This window comes from Nicotiana tabacum, chromosome 8 (genome assembly GCF_000715075.1).
Source record: "Nicotiana tabacum cultivar K326 chromosome 8, ASM71507v2, whole genome shotgun sequence".
Lineage (NCBI taxonomy): Eukaryota > Viridiplantae > Streptophyta > Magnoliopsida > Solanales > Solanaceae > Nicotiana > Nicotiana tabacum.
In genome coordinates, this window is record NC_134087.1 from 209,227,662 (window position 1) to 209,251,524 (window position 23,863).

General features: G+C 36.7%; 1 protein-coding gene across 1 annotated transcript; it reads right to left on the reverse strand.

Annotated features, from left to right (window-relative positions):
- Positions 1-7,723: 7,723 nt before the first annotated feature.
- LOC107788794 (ethylene-responsive transcription factor WIN1-like) lies at positions 7,724-10,865 on the reverse strand. Its single transcript, XM_016610505.2, has 3 exons — positions 10,690-10,865; positions 9,493-9,718; positions 7,724-8,444 (listed from the first exon to the last, which is right to left on the reverse strand). The coding sequence occupies exons 1-3, from the start codon at positions 10,767-10,769 to the stop codon at positions 8,133-8,135; spliced, it is 618 nt and encodes a 205-aa protein (XP_016465991.2). The 5' UTR covers positions 10,770-10,865; the 3' UTR covers positions 7,724-8,132.
- Positions 10,866-23,863: the final 12,998 nt, after the last annotated feature.

Consider the following 23,863-nt stretch of genomic DNA (forward strand, 5'->3'; position numbering starts at 1 on the left):
TTTGGTCAATATTTTGGGCAAACGGACCCGGACCCGTGATTTGACGGTCCCGTAGGGTCCGTAGAAAAATATGGAATTTGGGCGTATGCCCGGAATTGAAATCCGAGGTCCCGGGCTCGAGAAATGAATTTTCAAAAGAAATTGTTTTTATGAAATTATTAAGGAAATTTGAAATGAAAATGGAGTAGAACATGATGGTATCAGGCTCGTATTTTGGTACCGACACCCGGTACATGTCTTATATTTTTTTTAAGGCGTTTCTGTGAAATTTGGTTCAAATCGGACGTCATTTGACGTGTTTCGGACTTAAATCTCAAAAAAATAAAATTTTATGAAGTTTGATGAAAAAGTGATGATTTTGAGGTTTTATTCCTCGTTTCTGATGTTATTTTGACGATTTGATCGCGTAGTTAAGTTCGTAGGATGTTGTTGAGTTAGTGTGTGTGTTTGGTTAGTAGCCCCGAGGGCTCGGGAGTGTTTCAGAGTGGTTTTGGCCTTAGAAAAGTTGCAGAAGTTTCAGTTCTGATGTTCTGGTATCTAGTTCTATGCGATCGCATAGATTCATCCGCGATCGCATAGCTTAGCCAGCTCCTTCAATGCAAACGCAATCTTTATTCCGTGATCGCGTTTCATTAAGTCCAAACCTGGAGTGCACAGTCGTTTTCTTCTATGCGTCCGCAATCTCCCTCATGCGATCGCAATAGCCAACTTCCTTTCCACTATGCGATCGCATAACTCCCTCCGCGATCGCATAGAGCAAATTCTGCCCAGTTATATTTTTAAAAACAGAAACAGTAGCTATGGGATTCATTCAAAAACTCACGAGCTTTCTTCTTCCCCAAGCACTTAGGAGTCCATTGAAGCCCCCATTCTTCAAGACCACTTGGGTTAGTAAATTCCCACTTATTTTTTTCATTTTCCATCATTAATTATTGAATTCCCAAGTTTAAATCATGTAGATTAGGGTAGAAATTGGGGGAATTGGGTAGAGTTAGGGCTTTTTTTTACTTTTCTTGATTTAGACCTCGATTTGGGGTCGAATTTGGAAGTAAATTGTATATTCGGGCTCGTAGGGGAATGGGTGACATGAATTTGGTCCGAACCTCGTGTTTCGACCAAGCGGACCCGGGGTCGATTTTTGGGAATTTTGGGAAGAAAGGTTGGGAATCTATATTTAGGCATTAGGTTTGATTTGTTTAGCTTATATTGATATTATAAAGTCGTTATTGCATATATTTGATTAAGTTGGAGCCGAATTCGAGAAGGAAAGTGGTTGTTGTGGATTGATTCAGCCGTAGAAGTTGAGGTAAGTGTTCGGTCTAACTCTAGCTTAAGGGATTAGGAGTTGAGTCTTACTTGTTACTTGCTTTGTGCTGTGTCCGACGTATAGGCATGGTGACGAGTATCTATACGTTGGGGGTCGAGCATGACCGTGAGTCCTAAATTGCTAAATTGTTGTATTCTTAATTAATGCTTATGAGAACTTGATTGAAGATCTTTGAAACTGAGCAAGTAAATGTTATGACTGAGCATTTGTATTAATTGTGTTAAGTAGAAATTGAATAAATTGGTTATAGCTGGATCTCCCTTGCCGGGATAGTTGATTTGATACCTTGTTCCCTTGCCGAGAAACTTCTTATATTATCTTGCTCCCTTGTCGGGATTATCTTATGATATTGTGTTGGACTGAAATGGGAGTGGGTGGTACAAAACGAAATGGGAGCGGGTGGTACGCCTACCACAAATTATGAAATGAAATGGGAGCGGATGGTACGCCTACCACAAGATATGATGAAATGGGAGCGGGTGATACGCCTACCACGAGATGTGATGAAATAGGAGCGGATGGTACGCCTATCACAAGATATGATGAAATGGGATCAGGTTGCACGCCTGCAACAAGAGGAAACTGACACAAGTGAAAGTGGTTGTTTTTCCCTTATTTTATGGTAGAAGTAAGCAAATGTAGTTTTCCCTTATTACTTCTAATATTTTGTTTTATCTGCTATCCCCGTAAGCATGCTCCCCCTCCCAGCTTTAATTGTTTACTTTTCGCTGTTTTCCATTGTACTTGTATATATATATATCTGCACAGGTTTATTTGGAGTCTGGGTCTAGCCTCGTCACTACCTCGCCGGGGTTAGGCCAGACACTTACCAACACATGGGGTCGGTTGTGCTGATGTTACACTCTATGCTCTTTTGCACAGATCACGGGGTTGGAGCAGCCTTTGGACAGCAGCAGTAGATCGGGAGCAGGCCTTTAGTCCAGAGACACCGAGGTAGCCTTGCTGACGTCCGCAGGCCCGGAGTCTCTCTCTCTCTCCTTATTCAGATTGTTATCTTTTGTACCGAAACAAACAGTTTATAATCTTCTTTCAGACGATTGTATTTAGTAATCTTAGAAGTTCGTGAGCATTGTGACACCAATCTTGGGTAGAGGATTTTGTTACACTTTCCGCATTTCTATTCAGTTTTTATATAAGTTAAGACTTCCGCTTATTACATGTTGCCTTTATTACATGTTGATAATTATGGAAGAAGAATGTGTGTTAAATGGAAAGTAATTTAATTTGGCTTGCCTAGCTCCTATTAGTAGGCGCCATCACGACCCCCGAGGGTGGGAAATCCGGGTCATGACAGCTAGGATTCTCGTACCAGCTATTGGGTGATCCCCAGTTCTTTCAGAGCATTATCATTACCTTACAGTCTTTCAGTATTTACAGATAGACAATGTTTTCAGTACTTCAATAGAGGCTTCATAGACTAGAGTAACATCTAGACAGAGTCACATGTTTTTCATATTAATCTATGTAGACTATAAATATGTTTCAAAATTGTATTAATATTTCCGCACTTTGATTTTTAGCATTCAGACTTTTAGCATATCAGCATATGTTACTTTATCTTCCGCATTTAATATGTTATGATATCACATGTTGATTCAGCCAGCCAGTTGGTTCGCTCGGTCACATGTAGTCAGGCACCGAGTGTCGTGTTACGTCCATGCCTAGGTTCGGGGCCTAGAGTGCGCTCATATGTTTGGGAACACTTTGAGGTGGTAGAAGAAAATGAAGAAGTTCAGAAAGTAAAGTGCAAGAACTGTGGTCGAGTCTTAAATCTTCGTCCAAAGTGTGGCACAGGCAGTTTAAGGAGGCATATGAAGAAAGTTGTCTTCAGCGTCCTCCGAAAATCGTATTTAAGTTGATTTGTGTTATTTTAAAATTAATAGACATATTTATGCTTAATATTTTAGTTTGTTAGATTAATTTGAAGTATTATTATGCATGAAAATTTAGTTTTACTCTTTTTTTGTTAATTTACTTGTTAAATGCAAACTTCAATTTTGTAATTTTGAAATAAATGTAGCACTTGCAATTTATAAGTGCAATTTTTTTCCATCTTCATTGTATTCTTTATATTTTACTTTATATTAATGTAACTTACAATAGTTATACAAAATACAAAAAAAAATAAAAAATTAAAAATTACACCAACCCGGCCCGGCCCGACCCGACCCTTTGTACTCTAACCCTTACGGTTCATTTTTTACCCGGATGAATCCGAACCAGTTAAACTCAGTAAGTCCCAATCCATAACCGGCCCGGACCCCAATTCGTATGGTTCCTAAATTTTCCTACCCAGCCCGGCCCGGCCCACCGTCAGACACCCATAGTTACCACACACTCTTGACATATATTTTATTTGTTATGATAGGCCTTTATAACGAACAAAAAACCTTGTCACATGAACATGCAAAGCAACGAACTAATTATAATAATGAGATGACGACCTACTCTACAAGCAAAAGGTTAAAAACAGTACTACCGTAGTAATGATGACCTACTTGACATGATGTAAAATAGGGAAAGAAATTAAAGTTAGTGGGTGTTTGGACATAAGAATTGTAAAATTCTAAAAAAAGTGGAAAAAAATATTATTCAAGTGAATATGGTATTTGAAAATTAGAGTTGTTTTTGGACATAAATATAATTTTGGGTTGTTTTTAAAGTTTTGTGTGACGACCCGAAGGGTCATCACCGTAGTTCTTCCTTGTTCCACGCATTCGAGGCCTTGAAAACCTCGCTTTTAGTTATCTCGATTGGCATGCGCAGTTCGGGCGTGTAGCCGAAAAGTTTTTATGTTAGAATATGTGAATTATGTGAAATATTTGATGAATTTTGGTATTAATATGCATAATGTTGACTTCGGTCAACATTTTGGGTAAACGGACTATGGGACTTGGGCGTGTGCCCGGAATCAAATTCTGAGGTCCCAAGCCCGAGAAATGAATTTTTGTGTGAAATTGTTTTCTGAAATTTATTAAGGAAAATGAAGAAGAAAATTGATCAGAAAACTGTGGTATCGGGCTCGTATTTTGGTTCCGACGCCCGGTACGAGTCTTAAATATGTTTTAAGCACTATCTGTAGAGTTTGGCTAAAAACGGACGTCATATGACGTGTTTCGGACTTAAAATAGGGAATGTGGGTTTTTATGAAAGTTGAAAGAAAATCATGTGTTTGATGCTTGATCCTATGTATATGATGTTATTTTGGCGATTTGATCGCATGAGTAAGTCCGTAAGATGTTTTTTAAGGTTGTGTGCATGTTTGGTTTGGAGCCTCGAGGGCTCAGGTGAGTTTTGAATGGGGCCCGGGAGGTCTTGGACTTAAGAAAATGTAGGTTCAGGTGTTGCAGACACCAGCGCGGCCGCGGTCATTTCCGCCCGGTCCGCGCTGGAGCCACACGGCCGCGATGCATTTTTGTGTGGTCCGCGTGGCAGAGTCTGAGGGCTAGGGTTTTAGGTTAACCAGCGCAGCCGCACACCAAAACAGTGCGGTCCACCCGAAGCCCCAGTTTTTCTCCCACTCGGCGCGGCCGCAACACATTTTTGTGCGGTCCGCGCCAGGTCCTCAGAAAGGTATACAAGTTCGGAAAATCTCAGTCATTTTTCACTTTTCAAAAACCCAAAACCTAAGAGGCGATTTTCCAAACAACCTTTCTCCCCAAAACGATTGGTAAGTGATTTCTAACTTAATTTCTCTATTCCTTAACATCTTTTAACATAATTTCAACTTCAAATCAAAGATTTTCATGGGGAAAATTGGGTGTTTTGGGTAGAACCTAGATTTTCTACAAATTGAGAAGTTGGACCACAATTTGGGGTCAGATTTAAAAACAAATCATATATTTGGATTCATGGGGGAATAAGTAATCGGGTTTTGGTCCGAACCTCGAGTTTCGACCACGTGGGTCCGGGGGTATTTTTGACCTTTTTGGGAAAAACCTTGAAAAATCTATTTTCATGCATTGGGGATGATTCATTTAGTAATTATTAATGTGATTAAGTAACTTATGACTAGATTCGAGTGGATTGGTGGTGGAATCAAGAGGTAAAGCTATACTAGAAGCGTGAGTTGAGTTTGGAGCATTAGAGGTAAGTGTTTGTTCTAACTTTGGCTTGAGGGAATAGGATTAGGATGATATTTGCTACTTGCTAATGTGGAGTACGGTGTATAGGCATGGTGATGGTTATCTATGCACCGGAGTCTAGCATGACCGTGAGTCTTGATTGCTTTTAATTCGAATAATGTGACACAAGCTCCTTGTTTATTTGATAAGTTTCATATAATGTGAACGGTTGAGGAAGAATGATTTAAAAGGAGAATGTGTTGTGAATACTCTTTTGCCGGGATGTGCAGACTGATATATATATTCTCCCTTGTCGGGATATTTTGGGTTGTTAGTTGTACCCTTGCCGGATTAAAGGTATTGAGTTGTTATTCTCCCCTGAAGGGCTCTCCTTACAAAATCAGATACTTATATATGATATTATGGGATCGTGTGGCACGCCGTCCACTTATATATGATATTATGGGATCGTGTGGCACGCCGTCCACTTATATATGATATTATGGGATCGTGTGGCACGCCGTCCACTTATATATGATATTATGGGATCGTGTGGCACGCCGTCCACTTATATATGATATTATGGGATCGTGTGGCACGCCGTCCACTATATATATATCATGAAAACCGGAGTTTCTTCTGTTTATTTTTGATATTTCATTTTTATCTGTTACTCCCCGATAGCATGTCCCCTCCCAGTTTTACTTTGTATTATCTTGTTATTGTTTTCTTGCACTTGTTGTATATATATCTGTACAGGTTAATTGTGGTAGGTACTGTCTAGCCTCGTCATTACTTCGCCGGGGTTAGGCTAGGCGCTTACCAGCATATGGGGTCGGTTGTGCTGATGCTACACTCTGTGCATTTTTGGTGCACAGATCAGGGAGCCGCTTACGGACCGCAGCAGTAGGACTTCTAGGAGCTATCTTCAGTCCAGGGACTCTCGAGGTAGCCTAGTTGACGTTCGCAGGCCGAAGTCTCTTTCCATGTTTTTTGTTTGTTTATCTTGTATCAGACAAACATGATGTATTTTCCCTTCAGACATTGATTGTAGTATTCTGTAGTAGTCCGTGAGCTAGTGACACCAGACTCTGGGTAGCATTTTGGTTCAAACTTCCGCACTTTTGGTTTTCAGTTGCTTTAGATTTAAAGTCTCCCGCTTAGATTTTGTCTCGTTTATTATATTGTTTGAAAGAAAGAAGGAAAGGTGTTTTAAATATTTGGCTTGCCTAGCTCCGATAGTAGGCGCCATCACGACATCCGATGGTGGAAAATCCGGGTCGTGACATTTTGTGAGTGATCTGACTGAAAATTTTGAAAAACAGCATCTTGGAGTTTTTCAAATTTTCGAAAAATTTCAAAACTCATTTTCAAGTGAAAATTAAAAATTTTATGAACAAACCCCGATTTCGGAAAAAAGTGAAAAATTTTCAGAAGAAAAGGAAAAATTTTGTTATGTCCAAACGGGCTCTTAGTGTCACTACTATTTTTCCATTTGCAATTTGCAATCCTAAACTATATCACAACGACCTAAAGTATGCAAGATTTTGTAAAACTCCCATATGATTTGACCGACCGTACTCCTGCTACGATATTTCATATTTAGACATTATTATCGTACTATCTAAAGGATTATTTACCAAAGGTATTTATCCAAAAATACATCGAACCATTGTTAGTCTATTGCTATAGTTCAATTTGTAAGTAGATTTAAGTTTAGGATTGTATTGGTATCCAAATACATGGAACAGGGGAAAAAACAATTATAATTAAGACAACGATGTGGGGTGTGTGCGTGTGTGTGTATATATATATATATATATATATATATATATATATATATATATATATATATATATATATATATATATATATATATATATATGATTCACTAATAGATCGAGGGCTAAGTCATTCGACTCATTCACATCCAGATCATGAATGTTTGGAATCCATATTATGCAAGTAGATATTGCTTTTGCTAATTCGAATTGAAGAGTGATATAAAATCGGTCTATTTCCGGCATCATATCCATAGTTAGCCCATTCATCCTTGTTAGCAGTTCCATCTCCGTATAAAGGTCACAATCGATGTCGTCACTAGCATCAAGATTGTCGCTAGCATCAATATTATCACTATCATCAATATCAATATCTTCAAGAAGAAAACCTTTAGGCTTGTTATCCAGGAACTTGTTCAGAAATATCGTAATGAAACGAACATAGAAGTTTATATATATACACACATACACACACAAATATTACTTGCAGCTTCTCAGAAACAAATTTGACGAGGAAAAAACCAGGATACAGAAAAAGGGTGGATTTGCTTTAGAAAATACAATCAATTCAGTAAATTTTATTTATCAACTTCTTCATTCAGAAAATGACAATGTTGATTTAATTAGTCTACACAAGGACATACAACTTTCTTGACTTGTTTCTTGTTCGTTTATTATTACTACTACTACTGCTGCTTACATGGGCACTTCTTGCCCAAACCCTTAGAAACTAATAATTAATATATATATATAACATCACATAAAAGGTAGTCCGATACATGAAGCATCTCGCGTTCACGACTAGTTTTACGGTTCGAATTCGTGATCTATGGGTCAGACGAATATACCTTCACTGTTGCTCTCCGTGGCTCACCTTCACATAGTACATGCATGATAAATAAACCTTAGATAATGTAAAATGATCAAATTCTCCCCTTATTAAATACCAAATGTAGGGCAAGGAGTATTTATGTGAAGCAATTCTTCTATCATTTGCAATGCAACTCTTTCTTCTTCATCCATTTCACTTCTAATACTTATACCTTCAGCTATTGCTCCACAATTCTTGGAACTAGAAGAAGAGGAAGAATTTAATTGTCCTTCAATAGCAGCATTGGCATTATTCTTTTCCTGAAGTTCAACTGTCATCACCCATTTTGCATCAGATGAAGGACCAGCACGTTTTTGCCACACTCCTATGTGTGAACTCTCAATATCCAACCTCAAACAAGTGAGAGATGGTGATGGTGCCTATATGATGAAAACAAGACTTGAAATGTATTAATTTCACTAGAAATATCCCGATATATAAATAACAGCAACAAAATAACATATCCGATATCGTTCCACAAGTGGGGACTGGCAGTGACGTACGTTGAATTTTTCATAAGTGATGTCACAATTTAAAGAAATGAATAAATAAATAATTTATTGTAGTTGTAAGCGATGTCATTTTCTATATATATCCCCAATATTTTTATTTTTTTAATACAAACTAGTAAAAAATTTCAACGAAGCGGTGTCCCGTGATACCGCATAAGACAAGGTATATACGCCCCTCGGTCTGGGGAGAATATATAGCATGTACCCAACCTTATTTTTACCTTGTGCAGGTAGAGAGGATGTTTCCGATAAATCCTCGGTTTCAATATCCCAATATATAATATTATGCAATAATACATGTAATACGATTCCTCCGATTCGTTTTATGTGAAGGTGTTTAATCAGACACGAAATTTATGAAAGAAATAGACTTTTGAAACATACATGTGGTCTTAAACATGTCGTGTTATTCATGTGGCTATAAAATTAGAAGGTTAAAGTTAAATTACTCTTAAACATAAAAATATGTCAGTCTTTTTGAAATAATCTGAAACAAAGAATGTCGTCACACTACTACAAAGAAGTGAATTTCGACAGAAATATTCGAGGGAAATCCGTCGAAAAAGCTTCAATAGCTCGTCAGAAGCTTTTCTGACGGACATTTCATCGGAACTCCCATATTTCTAACAGACATCCCAAAAGAATTTCACTGAGAATTCGTATATGTTTAATAGTGTCACATAAAATGAAACCGAGGAAGTATAATACATAGCTATTAAGAAAATAAGAATAATGACGAATAAATTCTGTAGCTAAACAATCCTATTTAGTGATGGATTAACGACAGATTATACAAAGACTTTGTTAGCTACGAACTATTTTAGTGACATATTAATGACGAAATTTATAGCTAATTTCAGTTTTTTTTTTCCTTTGGGTATTTTTCTTATGAAAAAAAAGGGATGGAGAATGACACCTTGCTACATTTGCGAAGCTTGGCATGAAGTATTTCAGATAAGGCTTTTGGAGAGGGAATTGATGAAAATTCTTGATCTTTAGCCTTTAATTCTTTATTATCTGAATCTTGAGTGATTGGAAAGTTGGTTTTTGCATTGCGGCCACTCATTAATATTGCTGCTTGATCATATGCTCTTGCTGCTTCTTCTGCTGTATCAAATGTGCCAAGCCATACCCTTCTTTTCCTGTGACACAAATTCAAGATTTAAATTTTATGTATTCACGTTTTGAATTCTTTGAATTTGAAATATGGGTTCAAAACTTAGTATTTAAAGAGTTTAAGTTTGTACCCTGAGAGTTTACAAAATATTTAGACTATCAGGTTAAGTTGAACTATAATAACAAGATCATGAAAAAAAGAATAATAACTGCACTAATAATTTGGTTGCTATAACCAAATTACACTGATAGTGTAAAAAAATTTGAATAATAATATTTATAATTCAAGTTCATATTTATATACATTTTAGGTCCGTCTTTGGACACATACATCACCTTAGCTTTTTCTTTGAAATCGGAGACACTCCATCTATTGTGATAGGCAAGCGGATGGAGAACTAGACGTATATTTTGCTAGGCAAAGACATGTTAGAATGGATAGCTCGAGGGTTGGATTGATGGAATCACTTCTTTAAAGTGATAACATAGTTTTCTATCATAGTATAGCTACTTTTTTAGTCAATACATGAATGACTAATCTCCAATCCATTCCCAAGACCAACATTGCAAATTGCTAAATTAGGTTAGACAAGAGATAAAAATGAAAAAAAAAAAATTAGATAAGAGAAAGAAATTGAAAGAGAGATGTTATATACGAAGAACATAACAAAAACAACACATTCGGTGTAATCCCACAAGTGGGGTCTGAGAGGATAATGTGTGCCTTACCTCTACCTTGAGTAGGTAGAGATACTATTTCGGCCGATGTTATATATGAAGAATGTAGTAAATATACATACATATACAGGGGCGGATATACCATAGAACTACAGAGTTCAACTGAACCCAATATTTTCGATGCAGAACAGAAATTTATGTGTAAAAAATTATTGAAATTGTTATAAATAGTAGATATGAACCCTTAATTTTAAATATTGGAACCCATAGAACTTAAATTCTATATTAGCTTCTGTTAATATATAGTGGAAGAGCTTACAACAAGGGGTGACGAATTTCAGAAACCCAAGAACCCCAATGGCGTTGCCTGACACCTCTGAACTTCTTTGAATGTACCATTTTTTGTTCTTATTTATTGATCTGAAGAATTTTGCTGACAAGTGTTCAGAGAAGTGAAGAAGAAAGATGTAAAATCAAGAGAAAGTTAGTAATGAATATGATGAGTTTGTTGTATAAATATATAGCCAACCGCTGTAAATCATACACGTATAAGTACAATGTCGGTGAACCAATTTTGTACTATGAGCAATTAACAACATCACCTAAACCTCTTGTCATATTTTTTGGTTGTCTATCGGTTCCCGGGGGTCTGATTAAATTTAGATTTAGATAAAAAAATTCAACATTGGAGGTAAAATACTCCGAAAAAGACGATTTCATACTCAGTCCTCGAACTCGAAACCTCTGGTTAAGAATAGAAGCAATACCGCGATGACCCGAAAAGTCATCTCGTGTTTTAGAACCCAATTCAGGGTTCCGAGGCCTTCAAAACCTTATTTTTTTCTTCTCAATTTGCGTGCGCAGTCCGGGCGCTATTCCGGAAAACCTTTATGTGAAAATTTGAGAAAATATTAAGTTTTGCCTTTAAAAGTGATTTTAGTTGACTCCGGTCAACATTATGAGTAAACGGACCCGAATGAGTGTTCTGACTGTCTCGGAGGGTCCGTAATAAAATATGGGATTTGGACATATGTCTGGAATCGAATTCCGAGGTCCCTAGCCCGAGTAATAAATTTTTGATGAAAACTGTTAAAATGGAAATATAATGATTTTAAGGATTTGTTTAATAATTGAAATTGTTGATATCAGATTCGTATTATGGTTCCGGATCCCGGTACAGGTCCATTATGATATTTATACCTTATCTGTAAAATTTGGTAAGAAATGAGACTGATTTGACGTGATTCGGCCCTTTGGTTGAGAAAATAGAACTTTTGAACTTTCTTGAAAATTTCATGCAATTTGGTATTAAATTCGTAGTTCTAGGTGCTATTTTGACGATTTGATCGCGCGAGCAAGTCTGTATGATGTTTTTACACTTGTGTGTAAGTTTGGTTTGGAGCCCCGAGGGCTCGGGTGAGTTTCGGATAGGGTACGAGGTGATTTACACTTAGAAAATCTGTTGTGTTTGCTGTTTCTGGTATGTTGATACTTTGTGCTTCGCGTTCGCGAGAGTTGCTTCGCGAACGCGAAGTGCAAGCTGGGCTGGGGAGGGATTTCTTCTACGCAAACGCGACTGGCCTTACTCGAACGGGTAGTGTATTGGAGGTGGGATGGGGAAATCTTTGAGTTGTTCTTCGCGGACGTGGTCTAAGGCTCGCGAACGCGATGGTCAAGGGGGACAGACCATCGCGAACGTGAATAGCTCTTCGCGAACGCGAAGGCCATTCTGGCCGCAGTGCATCGCGATCGCGACAGGTCTCTCGCCTGTCCAGTGTTTTAAAAACAGAATAAAAAACGGAAAATTGGGGGTTTGGGTAGAATTAAATTTTTTTGTATAATTGGAATTTAGGCCTCGATTTGGGGTCGGATTCCGAAACTAATTACATATTTGGGCTCGGGGTGAATGAGTGATGGGTTTTGGTCTGAATCTCAAGTTTTGACCAAGCGGGCCCGGGGTCGATTTTTGCTTTTTTGGGAAAAATATTGGGAAACTTGCAATTTTGCATTGGAATTGATTTCTTTAGCGATAATTGATATTATTAAGTTAAATATGATTAGATACGATTGGATTGGAAGTGAAAACTAAGGGAAAAGCGGTGTTTGAGGCTTGAGTTCGGCCGTTGAATTGAGGTAAGTGTTGTGGCTAACCTTAGCTTGAGGGATTAGGTGTTGTTGCCTTATTTGCTATGTGTATGGTTGTTGAATATGACGTAGAGGTGAGGTGATGAGTAGCTATACATTGTCGTCGAGTCATAGCCTGCGAGTGAGTCTTATACTTGTGACTTTGTATTCTTTATCCGTACTGTTCATGCTTAAACTGGTTATTCTTCATGTTAGACAGATCTTATCATGTTTTTCCTGGAATTTGGATATTGGTTGAATATTGACTCAAGTTGAGATTTATATTGTGAAGTTAAATATTGAAACGATGTTGGTTTTTGATGATTCCCTTGCCGGGTTGTAATTGTTCTGTTGTTTGGGTGAGGAAGAGTGTAAAACACGAAGGGTGATGCCGTGCAATGTATTGTGAGTGGGTGATAATGCACGAAGGGTGATGCCGTGCCATATTCTGATATTGATAATGCACGAAGGGTGATGCCATGCCATGTTATGAGAGAGTTAATGCACGAAGGGTGATGTCGTGCCGTTTCTATTGTTTCTTATGGTAAGGACGAGAGTAAAAACACGAAGGGTGATGTCGTGCACTTGTTTGCCATGTTATTACTTTCGTTGGTGCAAAACATGTTATTTACTGCGTTTCTTTACTGTACTGTTACATGATTTGATATTTTCCCTAGCATGTTTCTCCCCCTTCCCGTCATTATCTGTAAATTTCCAATTGTTGTTATTTTCTCGTATATGATTTAACTGCACAAGTTTATGTTGTTATCGCGTCCTAGCCTCGTCACTACTTTGCTGAGGTTAGGCTCGGCACTTACCAGTACGTGGGGTCAGTTGTACTGATACTGCACTCTGCACTTTCTGTGCAGATCTCGGTACTGGACCGCACTGATCAGAGTTGGGTTGTTGCCTTCAGTCCACAGGAGACCTAAGGTAGATCTACCGGCATTCGCAGACCCTGGAGTTCCCTTCCATTGATCCTAGTTACCTTGTTTTCTTTTATTTTCAGAACAGATGTATTTCCTTTAAACCAGTATTTGTAGTGACTCTTAGAAGTTCGTGGATTGTGACATCAGATGTTTGGGTAGTCATATATTAGTGTTTGAATTATTATAAACTTCTGCACTTCCTACTTTGTTTTGGTTTAAATTATTGTTATTTACCGTTTTGAATGGTGATTAGCATGTTAGATCTTTATCTGTTAGCTCGCCTAACATTCTAAAAGTTAGGCGCCATCACGATCCCGATGGTGAAAAATCCGGCTCGTGACAAATACTTACTTATTAATCCATCACAACTATTATTGGTCACATAATTATTATCTAGTGTTCTCTATATATGTCGATTCTAGCTGGTTTGGTATGACAAAAGTCATTTTTTAGAAAATTATTGTCCGCGAAAAAGTCATTTTCTAGCGGTTTCTTCAAATGGTGAAGATGTCTTCCCTCACTTCTGAGCGACCTTGGAAGTGCCGAAGGCTATTTTCGTTAAAAATAACTATTTTTTTTATATTTGTCTACTTTTTACCTTTTTACACTATGTTCGATCGTTTTTATCGAGATAGACTTAAAACCTTACTCTTGGGTGTTGAAGGGCTATTTTCGTAAAGATGGTCATTTCGTTTATGATTGTCCGCCTTTTGCAGTGTTACCCCTATTTCCGGACTTGTTGTTGAGTCAATCTTAAAATCTTTTTTGAAATATCGAAGGGCTATTTTCGTAAAAAAAAAATAGAGTAATTATTTTGTCTGTTTTACCCGCGTACTCATGTGTCTGACTATTTTTACCGAGACTGCCTCAATACTTTCTTTGGAAGTGTTGAAAGATGTTTTCATGAAAATAGTTATTTTGGTCATAATAATAAAGTCATTTTGCGAATTTTGTCACAAACTCTTTTTGAGTTAGATAGTGATCATTTCTTCAAAATCTACCTAGTGCTCTACTTGCATACTTTTAGCCAAGGACAAGTAAATATTAAATGATTTTCATCATATTAAAATATATTATTGTAACTATATCTAGTGCTTTACTTGCATACTTTTAGATAAGTAAGTTGATCTTTTCTTTCTTTAGTAATGCACGTACAAGTACACGTACAAATACAGTTCAATTTTGAAAACTTTGTGACAAAGCAAATAAATGCTAAGACAGATCCATACTTAAGTAAATTTTTATAAACAATAATAAAAAATGTCATTCTTTAGACCCTCTTCTAATTATACTATACCCCTCTAATTCGTAGGCTTTGACATCGTAACTTCTGCTTTCTCTTCTCTTGCAGTTGCCAGTCTCAGTCAACTTTGTTTTTTTGCGGCCTTCTCTTCTACTCTATTTACTTATTGAATTGGTAGGTAATAGTTTTTCTTCTAGGTTTTTTATTAAACTTTAAAGTAATGGAAGAAAAGGCAAGCGACGGATAACTCCGTTTACCCTAAAAACGGATAACAATTGAATTTATATTGTGATTTTAAGGATATGTGATTTTGCTTGGCACAAACTGAGAAAGAATGTAATATTGATATTGAAAATAGCTGCAAATAAAATTAAAGCAAATTAAAGGAAATGTATAACTTTGATCCTCGAGCTAGGTCGCCTTCGAATCAAACGAATATTCCACTGGTAAATAAGAACAAAGTGACAAAGTATTGAGAGCTTAAAAGAAAGATAGTATATTGCTTTATGTAGCATGAATATGATGTGTTTTACAAATGATCAGATCCCCTTTATATAGTACGGGAGTCGTACCATTAATACAATCCTAAATACAATAAGAAATCCCATGATTAGCTGAATAATCGGCCTCTTCTTGATACGCGCCGAGATTTTTGCCGTAATCCTCGCCCGATCGCGGATATCTTGGCTTTCCGTTATTTTGCTCGGTAGGCTTCTCTCGATTTTGCTCGATCTCTATCCCGCTCGGTCTCGATATTGGCTATCTCGATATCGATCGATCCCTGTGTCACGAGCTTGGCAATCTAACTTCGTGTCACGGTCCGGTATGACATGGGGTCGAACCTTGGGCTGTCACGCCCCGATCTTGATTAATAATACAATAAGGGCAAGCCCAATTTTGACCGTATATAAACTGATAAGTAAAATTGGGCGAGTACTTTAATTACCTATCTCGAGGAAAAAAATGTTTAAATACTTCTAGTACAATGACCATTTGATTGTTTAGGTATATGGAAAAAAAAAATTAAAAGACAATAATTAAATAATTTTTTGTGGTGGAACAAAATATTTCTCATCTACCATCTCGAATATATATATATATATATATATATATATATATATATATATATTTGTTTCTCGGCATGTGCATTGCACGTGTGCACTAATCCTTTGAAATCCAGTACCACCGAGTACCACTAGACCCTGCCTCAAGTACTTCTCCTTAGACAGCCAGCCCTCACCAGACTGCTGATATTGCTAAATGCTCCGGTATGAAGCAAACTTTCCCGAAAACAACAGATGCGGAAGTGGCTAAAGAAGTTAGAGGAAGAAAATTAATTAGTGGTTTATGTTTTTAGTTACTCATTCAGTCTCAATTTATTTCAACTTGTTTGGAATGTTTGTGATTTTAAACTTACTACGAGATTTATGTGGTAATAAAATTATGTCATCAGGGGTAAAATACAACAACAACAACAACAACAACAACAACAACAACAACAACGGTCCAATGAAATCCCACTAGGGGGGTCTGGGGAGAGTAGTATATACACAGACCTTACTTCTACCCTGAGAGGATAGAAAGGCTTTCCGAAAGAACTTCGGCTCAATAAGACGAAAAGAGACAATATATCAGTACCATCAATAGAAACTATAAAAACCATAGAAAACAAATAACAGCATTACCAGAACCAGAAAATAGATGAAGAACAAAATAATAACCAGTAGATAAGGCCCGACACTAAGAGGAACGAAAGAGTAGTGTGAGCTCAACATAAATCACTAACAGTATAAGATTGAGTCCTAACAGACTAGCCTCACTCTGGTACGCCATAGAAATATGCACAACTACCTCCTAATCTACAATTTTAATGCCCGATCTCCACAACTTCTTGTCTAGGGCCATGTCCTCGATAATCTGAAGCCACGTCATGTCGTACCTAATCATCTCTCCCCAATACTTCTTAGACCGCCCTCTACCTCTCCTCGTACCACCAAAGTCAGCCGCTCTCACCTCCTCAACGGTGCATCTGAGCTTCTCCTCTGAACATGCCCGAATTATCTGAGCCTTGCTTCCCACAGTTTGCCATTCATGGGGGCCATATCCACCTTTCCCCGAAGGGTAAAATGAGAATGTTAAATTTATTTATTTTTAAATATAGAATGATTTCATTCTTTTTGAAACCGATTGAAAAGAAAAGAGTATACCATAAGATAAAACAGAAAGAGTATGACATATTGCTATAAGCTTACAGTTTTAGTCGGTAGAAGAAAAAGTACACAAAAATTGATTGATTCAGAGAAAAAATTACATAGGAATATAATTTGAACTAGTTAATAAAAAGGTTAAAAATGGTACGACAACCCACGATAATCTTCTTGCCTAGGAACCATAAGAAATTGGCAATGATTTATCAAGATTTTAAGACTTATGGCACTATATTAATTTATTATCGACTATAGTACTCACATAGACTATAATTATGTCTTTAAGAGAGTACATTATTTAGTTGAAGGAAGATGTGAAATAAATTCGATTGAGTCTAATCATGCAACACAATTGGTGATATTTAAAGTCTAATAACTAGCTATAAAAAAGTTAATCAATTTTAAGGTATAATTATGTATTAAATGGTAGGTTAGTTGAATTTTAAATCAAAATGTTCTTGAGAAAATTCGAAGGGAAATCTTGGTACAACAGTAAAAGTTGTCGTTGTGTGGCCAGCAGTTGACACGTTCTAGTCTTGCAGAAACAACTAGTGTAGAAATGTATGGAAAGACTGTATACATAATAATCTAGTCCTTTCCTGAACCATGTGCGTAGCAGAAGCTTAGTGCATCATGTTGTTCCTTTAGAAAACTTATTTGGCAATTTATATATGAAAAAATTGACAATCATTTACCAAGAAGAGATTTGTAGATAGTTACATAACCAATTGGGCACCATCTTCAAAAGACAAGGAGGTAAAAGGATTGTTTTTAGAGAATTTTGGTACTTTTATTTTTTGGTAAGTAGGAAATATTATTAATAACTAGACATCATCATTACAAAACATAGTAGGTGAATTTTGAATACTCTCGTACAATCAAATGTGTTTAATTAGACCCCATGTGGTATCTTAAAATCCTATTATTAACATGCTAAGGTTTGTCCAATTTTTGTTTCTTCCTTAGTTTGGACCACGAATATTGTGGCATCTTAATATGGTGTTTCGTGGCTCAAGGTTAGCCTAAATATTTCTACATAAAGAAGAAAAGAATCACTAAATAACAATGGAACACACTCTGAAATAGGTTTGCATATCTCCTTGTGGATTCTTAGCATAGTGTCATGTGCTTAGGTCGTAACAAATATAAAGGTACAAAGGGATTCTTAGCATGGTGTCATGTGCTTAGGTCGTAACAAATATAAAGGTACATAGGTCAAGGAAAAATGACTGATAGACTTCTAGGGTGGTAAAATTCGAGTTACTTGTTTTGTTTCTCCCACCCCCTAAAAAAATGGAACTTTCTACCTCGTTGAAACGTCTCAGTTTTTTGGAATTAACATCTTATTTCTTGTATAAATTTTGTTTGATATCAGACTAACTTTACAATAACATGTAGTTTTTCATATCAAGCCTAATAGATAACCTAAAACATACAGTAAATCAATAATATAACATGCAATAATCGATTGAATTGCGTTAATAATATAAAAATTGTTTAATCCGTTAATGTGAGCACGTGAACAGTGGGTTCAACTGAACCTACCATTTTCAACTTGGAGTACAAATATATATGTCAAAAGTTATTAAAATATTATATTTTTAACCCGTAATTTAAAAAATGCAGTGCGTTCAAAGATTAAAACCTAAAAACTGAACCCATCAAATTAAAATGTTGGGTTAAGTAGTTGGAATCTAGTCTAAGTCTTCAAATCATATATATATATATATATATATATATATATATATATATATATATATGAGTTATTTTGTAACATGTAAACTTTAAATCTTGAATCTATCTTTGTTCAAAGACCAGAAAACTTAGTAAATAGATATTTCTATCAATTCACAACGGATAACATCAGTGTGGACAGTTGAGGGACCTAAATGTCAGCTCAATATTCATAGTTTGTGGAAACTTTTAAGTTTTGTACGTGCAGATTAGATGTAGAAGGACGAATCGAAGGCCATTTATTTCATGGCAATAAAAGAGAGAAAAAGACTGGCAGTTACATATCCACTTTAGCCGTCCAACCAATTCCTCAAAAGGAGTCTATTATAGAAAAGGGAAAAAGAAAAATTACCATATTTCCTTCTCGCTTGAATTTAGGTGACCACTCTAAAATAAAGAGGGGTTTTCCATTACCTTGAGGGATAAGGGAAGGGTAAGAAAGAAGGGAAACAATGAGAATTAAACCGAGACGGCCAAGAGTGACTATAGAAGGGGTTGCTCCCAGGGGCGGAGTTAGAGTTTGGGATGCGGGTTCGGCCAAACATACTAGTTTTAGTCCAAACTTTGTATTTGTTTTTAAAAATTCATTGAATATATACAAATTATAAATTTATGTCACGACTCAAAAATCCCTCCAAAGAAGTCGTAATAGCACCTAGTTTCTAAACTAGGTAAGCCTAACATTTACTAAATAATATGAGCATTTACTAACTTTAAATTAAATTACTCTAAACAAAATACCGTTCCCAAAACCGGTAGTACAAGTCATAAGCTTTTTCTAAGAGTTAAAAATTCATTGAATATATACAAATTATAAATTTAGAACCTAGTAACTCAGAAGGAATAAAATTCCGAACCCATTAATTTTAAATCCTGACTCCGCATCTGGCTGCCCCTATGAATAAGAGAAGTGACTAGCCTTCTTTCTTAGGTCAAGAAAGGAAAGCACAGTAGAACGAGCATAGCAGGACATGACAACTGTTGTGGAGAAGGAAACACTAACAGACATCAATCCAATACAAAGGGGTTTGGTCAATGATGTTTAGCTTAAACAATATATATATGTTTGGTCAATATGTATACCGCTTCATGTATTAATCTTGTTTCGTGAATTTAGGATATAAAATGTATTGATTTATTAATTCAAGATTTTTTTATGTGTAGAAATCATCCGGAAGCAATTGGGGCGAAATGTGCGAGATTAGAGCCAAAACGGACGAAAAAAGGGAAAGGGGGATTTTCAGCGCCACAGGTAGCACCCAATGCTACTTGTGGCGCCCCAGACAAAATGTGCAATTTATCAGCTCCAGGAATGGCGCCTAGTACTGGGCTGGACGCTGGTGGTAGGATTTCCATCCAACTTTGCCCGGAACAATGTTATTTCGGTCCTAGACCGACTCAACACGTATAAATGCAATACTAAACTTATTTTTAGAGAGGGGACGCCACTTTGAAGGGAGAATACACACGAGAAACATCCGGGAGCAAAGAGATCTCAGTTTTCTTCATCTTTTCTTAGTATTTTAAATTATCCAACATGATATTTTCGACTTCAATATCACACAAGAGGGGGGAGGGGTGATTTGTGTGGTACCCAATTTTTGCTTAACTTTACTATAGAAGGATTTGGTTCTTCTATGTGTTCCCACTACTACTGTTGCGGAATAATAAATACAGAAAATAAAGAACACAGAGATTTTGCGTGAAAAATACTTGGCTCAAAAGGTGAAAAAAATCATGACCTACCTTCCAGTAGAATTTTCCCAAACTCTCCACTAAAATCACTGAGCCAAAAATTGCATTTACAAAAACTCTTTTATAAACCTAGGATTAACTCTAATCCCGTTGTGGCATATAGCCTCAACTGCTGCGACAACTTCAAGTTAATTCTATCTTGAAAACTCTAAGTACCTAATACAATTGCTTCTATATGAGCTGAAAGGTACAATGTAAAATCACCTATTACAATTGAACTATAATAAAAGATAGACACTTGGAACTTGTTCTTCTATCTGGTTCAAGTAGCTTTAGGATTGCACGCTTGAATCACACATAAATTGCTTGCAAAATCACCTTGCTATTTTGCTCTCAATTCACGTTTAATTTCTTCTTATGTGCATTGCCTGTAAAAGAGAACAATACTAATATTTAAGGAGTTGGCAATTAGATATTTACTAGGATAAAGATGCTACTCTTCCATGGTGGAAGAGTTCTAGTTGATCTCGTACTCTAACTCTATCCTTTTCCTAAACCGTATTCTCTTTGTGTAAGGAGTCTTTCTCCTTATCCAATATGCAACATTTTCGATCATGATCAGGAGATATTACTTCTGTTAAGTTAGGTTTATCTCCTTCACGTGCATCTCACTTGTTTGGATTGATCACAACTGTGCTTCACAAGATGGACCTGGTCCATGTTTGAGTTCCTTTGTCAGTCTTCAAAACTTCACCTTTTCTTGGGCCAACAAATTTTTCCTTTTTGATGATGACAAACTCTGTGCTTTTCACTCTCTTAGGCCCTGTCAGAACTCAGCTTATTCATCAATAATAAATTAGAAGAATTCACTTATCATCAAGGACCAGGTTAATTAGGTTATAAACATCGCACAATATCTCTTTCCTCTTTTGGCATCATCGAAAAGTTGTATAAACAAAGTGTGAATACCAGAATTTAATAGTTATTCATGGCCATTGGGGCAACTGCAAGTGCAATCATGGATCAATCATCAGTAATCAAGCAAACATATTTAATCAGAAAAACATATTTAAATTATCAAGGAAATATTAACAATCAACAAGAGCAAAAAGAGTAGATATCATTGATAGAAGAGATGTTGCTACCACAATCCACAAATAGAAAACAAAAATATTCAAAACATGAGCAAAAAGAAAGAGAATTCCCTAATCTGGATCACTGGTGGTACTAGACAGGTTCAGGAGATAAAGGCTAGAATTCCATCTCCTCAACATCAACAGCTTCAGAGCACTCTGCAACCTTACCTTTTCCTTTATCCATCCTCTTCTTCTTGCTTTCAGCCAAAGCCTTTTGTAATTCACTCTCCCTTTGTTTCACCCTACTTCTTGTGGCTCTTCCCTTTGGCAAGGGAATTTCAGTAGTTGTTAGGGAGAAAGCCTTTCTTTTCTTGGAAGGTTTTGCAGTGATGGGGCTTTGGTGTTAGAGTTCTCATTTTCTTTGGATCATAACTAACACCTACTTTCTTTAGAAGGTCTGTTAGGGTCTCCTCAATAGATGAACCAGGTTCATCTGCCTGTGAACTTAGATTAACCAACCCTTCAGCAGCCTCCCTTGAACCACTTCCCCTTTACTTCTTGCCACTTTCTTCCACAGTTGCATGTTCAACCCCACAGATAGCTGGTACCATCAATTCAGAAGTGGGTGAAGAACCATCCACTCTTTTCCCTTTTCCCCTCACATCACTACATACACCTCTCTCTCTCTTTATCTTTTTTATTTTTATTTTTACCTCCTCTCCTTCCCAATTCAGGCAATTTCACATTCCTGACAGACCCAACCAAAACAAACTTATTTTCTAAATTTTCATCCAAATCAGAACGTACCTCAGAAGGGGAGTTTTGAGCCTTCTTAGAGTCAGAAGACCTAGTTCCTTCCCCCTCACTCACAAATTTGAATGAATGGTCTAAGTTCTAAGAATCTTGGGCTTGACTTGACTTCAATTTCTTGTTCAATTTCTTTGAAAGAGCACCAGTTGCCACTGTTTTCCGAACAAGCATTTTTACTCGTCTTCTCCTAGGTTGAGGGGTTGTGCTGGGTGAAGGAGGTGCGGAGGAACCAGAAGGGGAGGGTGGTGGAGGAGTGCCTGGATTATCTTGAGTGTTCGACATTGTAACTGATTTCTTGAGAGTGTTTGTGATTTAGGCTTTTGAAAGAGAGAACAATTGAGAGTGAAATAGATTTTTGACGGTTTGGAATAGTGAGGGTGGCAGAGGGTGATGATGGGTATTTAAAGAAAGAGACATATTTAATGACTAACGGCAGCTTTTAGTAGTCAATTAGAGGTCTAATCAACCTGAAGTTTCAGGTTGAATGAACGATTAAGCTTTCCTAGATTTTAGGCATTTTATGTGGTGAGAACTCTAGTAGAGATGGAACTGGTTCAAAAAATAAATGGATATAACTTTTTGATGTTTTTGAACATAGGTAGGACTCTTCTCATGATTTAAATATTTATATTTCTAATTGTACAGAGTATAGAAAACATACCTCGTTTTTCAGATGATCAATACTGATGAACCAGGTTTTTCATTTAGAATTCTCTTGATCATGCCTCAATTTACCATAATAGAGAAAATTTTGTTAGAGATCAGTGAGTCATATCAACACATGTCACAGGACTATACTATTTACAGTATGAAAACTGAGTAAATATTAATCTAGGTATTTACACAAGTTCCAGATTTCCTAGCCAAAAAAATATTTTTTTCATTTTTTTCATTATGCATTCTGAGCTGGTCCTATTAGGTGATCTTAATCATCCCTAATTCTAACTTGTTCCTTTCAAAGCTTTCTCTATTCAGTATTTTAGTAAAGATGTCAACAATTTATTTATCAGTAGCACAAAATTCTATAGTAATCAATCCTTTCTCATAGTTGTCCCTTAAGAAGTGATGCCTAACATCTATGTACTTAGTTCTCTTATGATGAACTGGGTTCTTGGTCATACTAATAGCAATAGTATTATCACAAAAGATAGGGATGCAACCAACTTCAATGCCAAAATCCATCAGCTGCTGTTTGATCCACAACAGTTGAGCACAATAAGAGGCAGCAACAATATACTCAGCCTCAGCAGTAGATAAGGCCACTGAATTCTGCCTTTTAGTGGCCTATGTTACCATACATGACCCAAGGAAGTGTGCCATACCTGAGGTGCTCTTCCTATCCACTAGGAAACTTACATAGTCAGCATCAGCATATCCCACTAGATTAAAGTTACTACCTTTAGGGCACCAAAGGCAAAGATCATTAGTGCCTTTCAAAAATCTCAATATCTTCTTGACAGTAGTCAAGTGTGATTCCTTAGGATTTGCCTGAAAACGAGCACAAAGCCCTACACTGAAAACTATGCCAGGTCTGTTAGTAGTAAGATACAAAAGTGAACCAATCATACCCCTATAGAACTTCTTATCAACAGATGAACCAGGTTCATCTATGTCTAATTTAGTAGTTGTTGCAATAAGTGTGTCTATTTCTTTTGATTCATCCATTTTAAACTTC

Coding starts and splice junctions, on each gene's coding strand:
- LOC107788794 (XM_016610505.2), bottom strand. CDS start 10,769: ATGGTACATTCAAAGAAGTTCAGAGGTGTCAGGCAACGCCATTGGGGT. Junction 9,719..10,689: donor GAAATTCGTCACCCCTTGTT/GTAAGCTCTTCC, acceptor TTTGTGTCACAG/GAAAAGAAGGGTATGGCTTG. Junction 8,445..9,492: donor AGCTTCGCAAATGTAGCAAG/GTGTCATTCTCC, acceptor TTCATCATATAG/GCACCATCACCATCTCTCAC.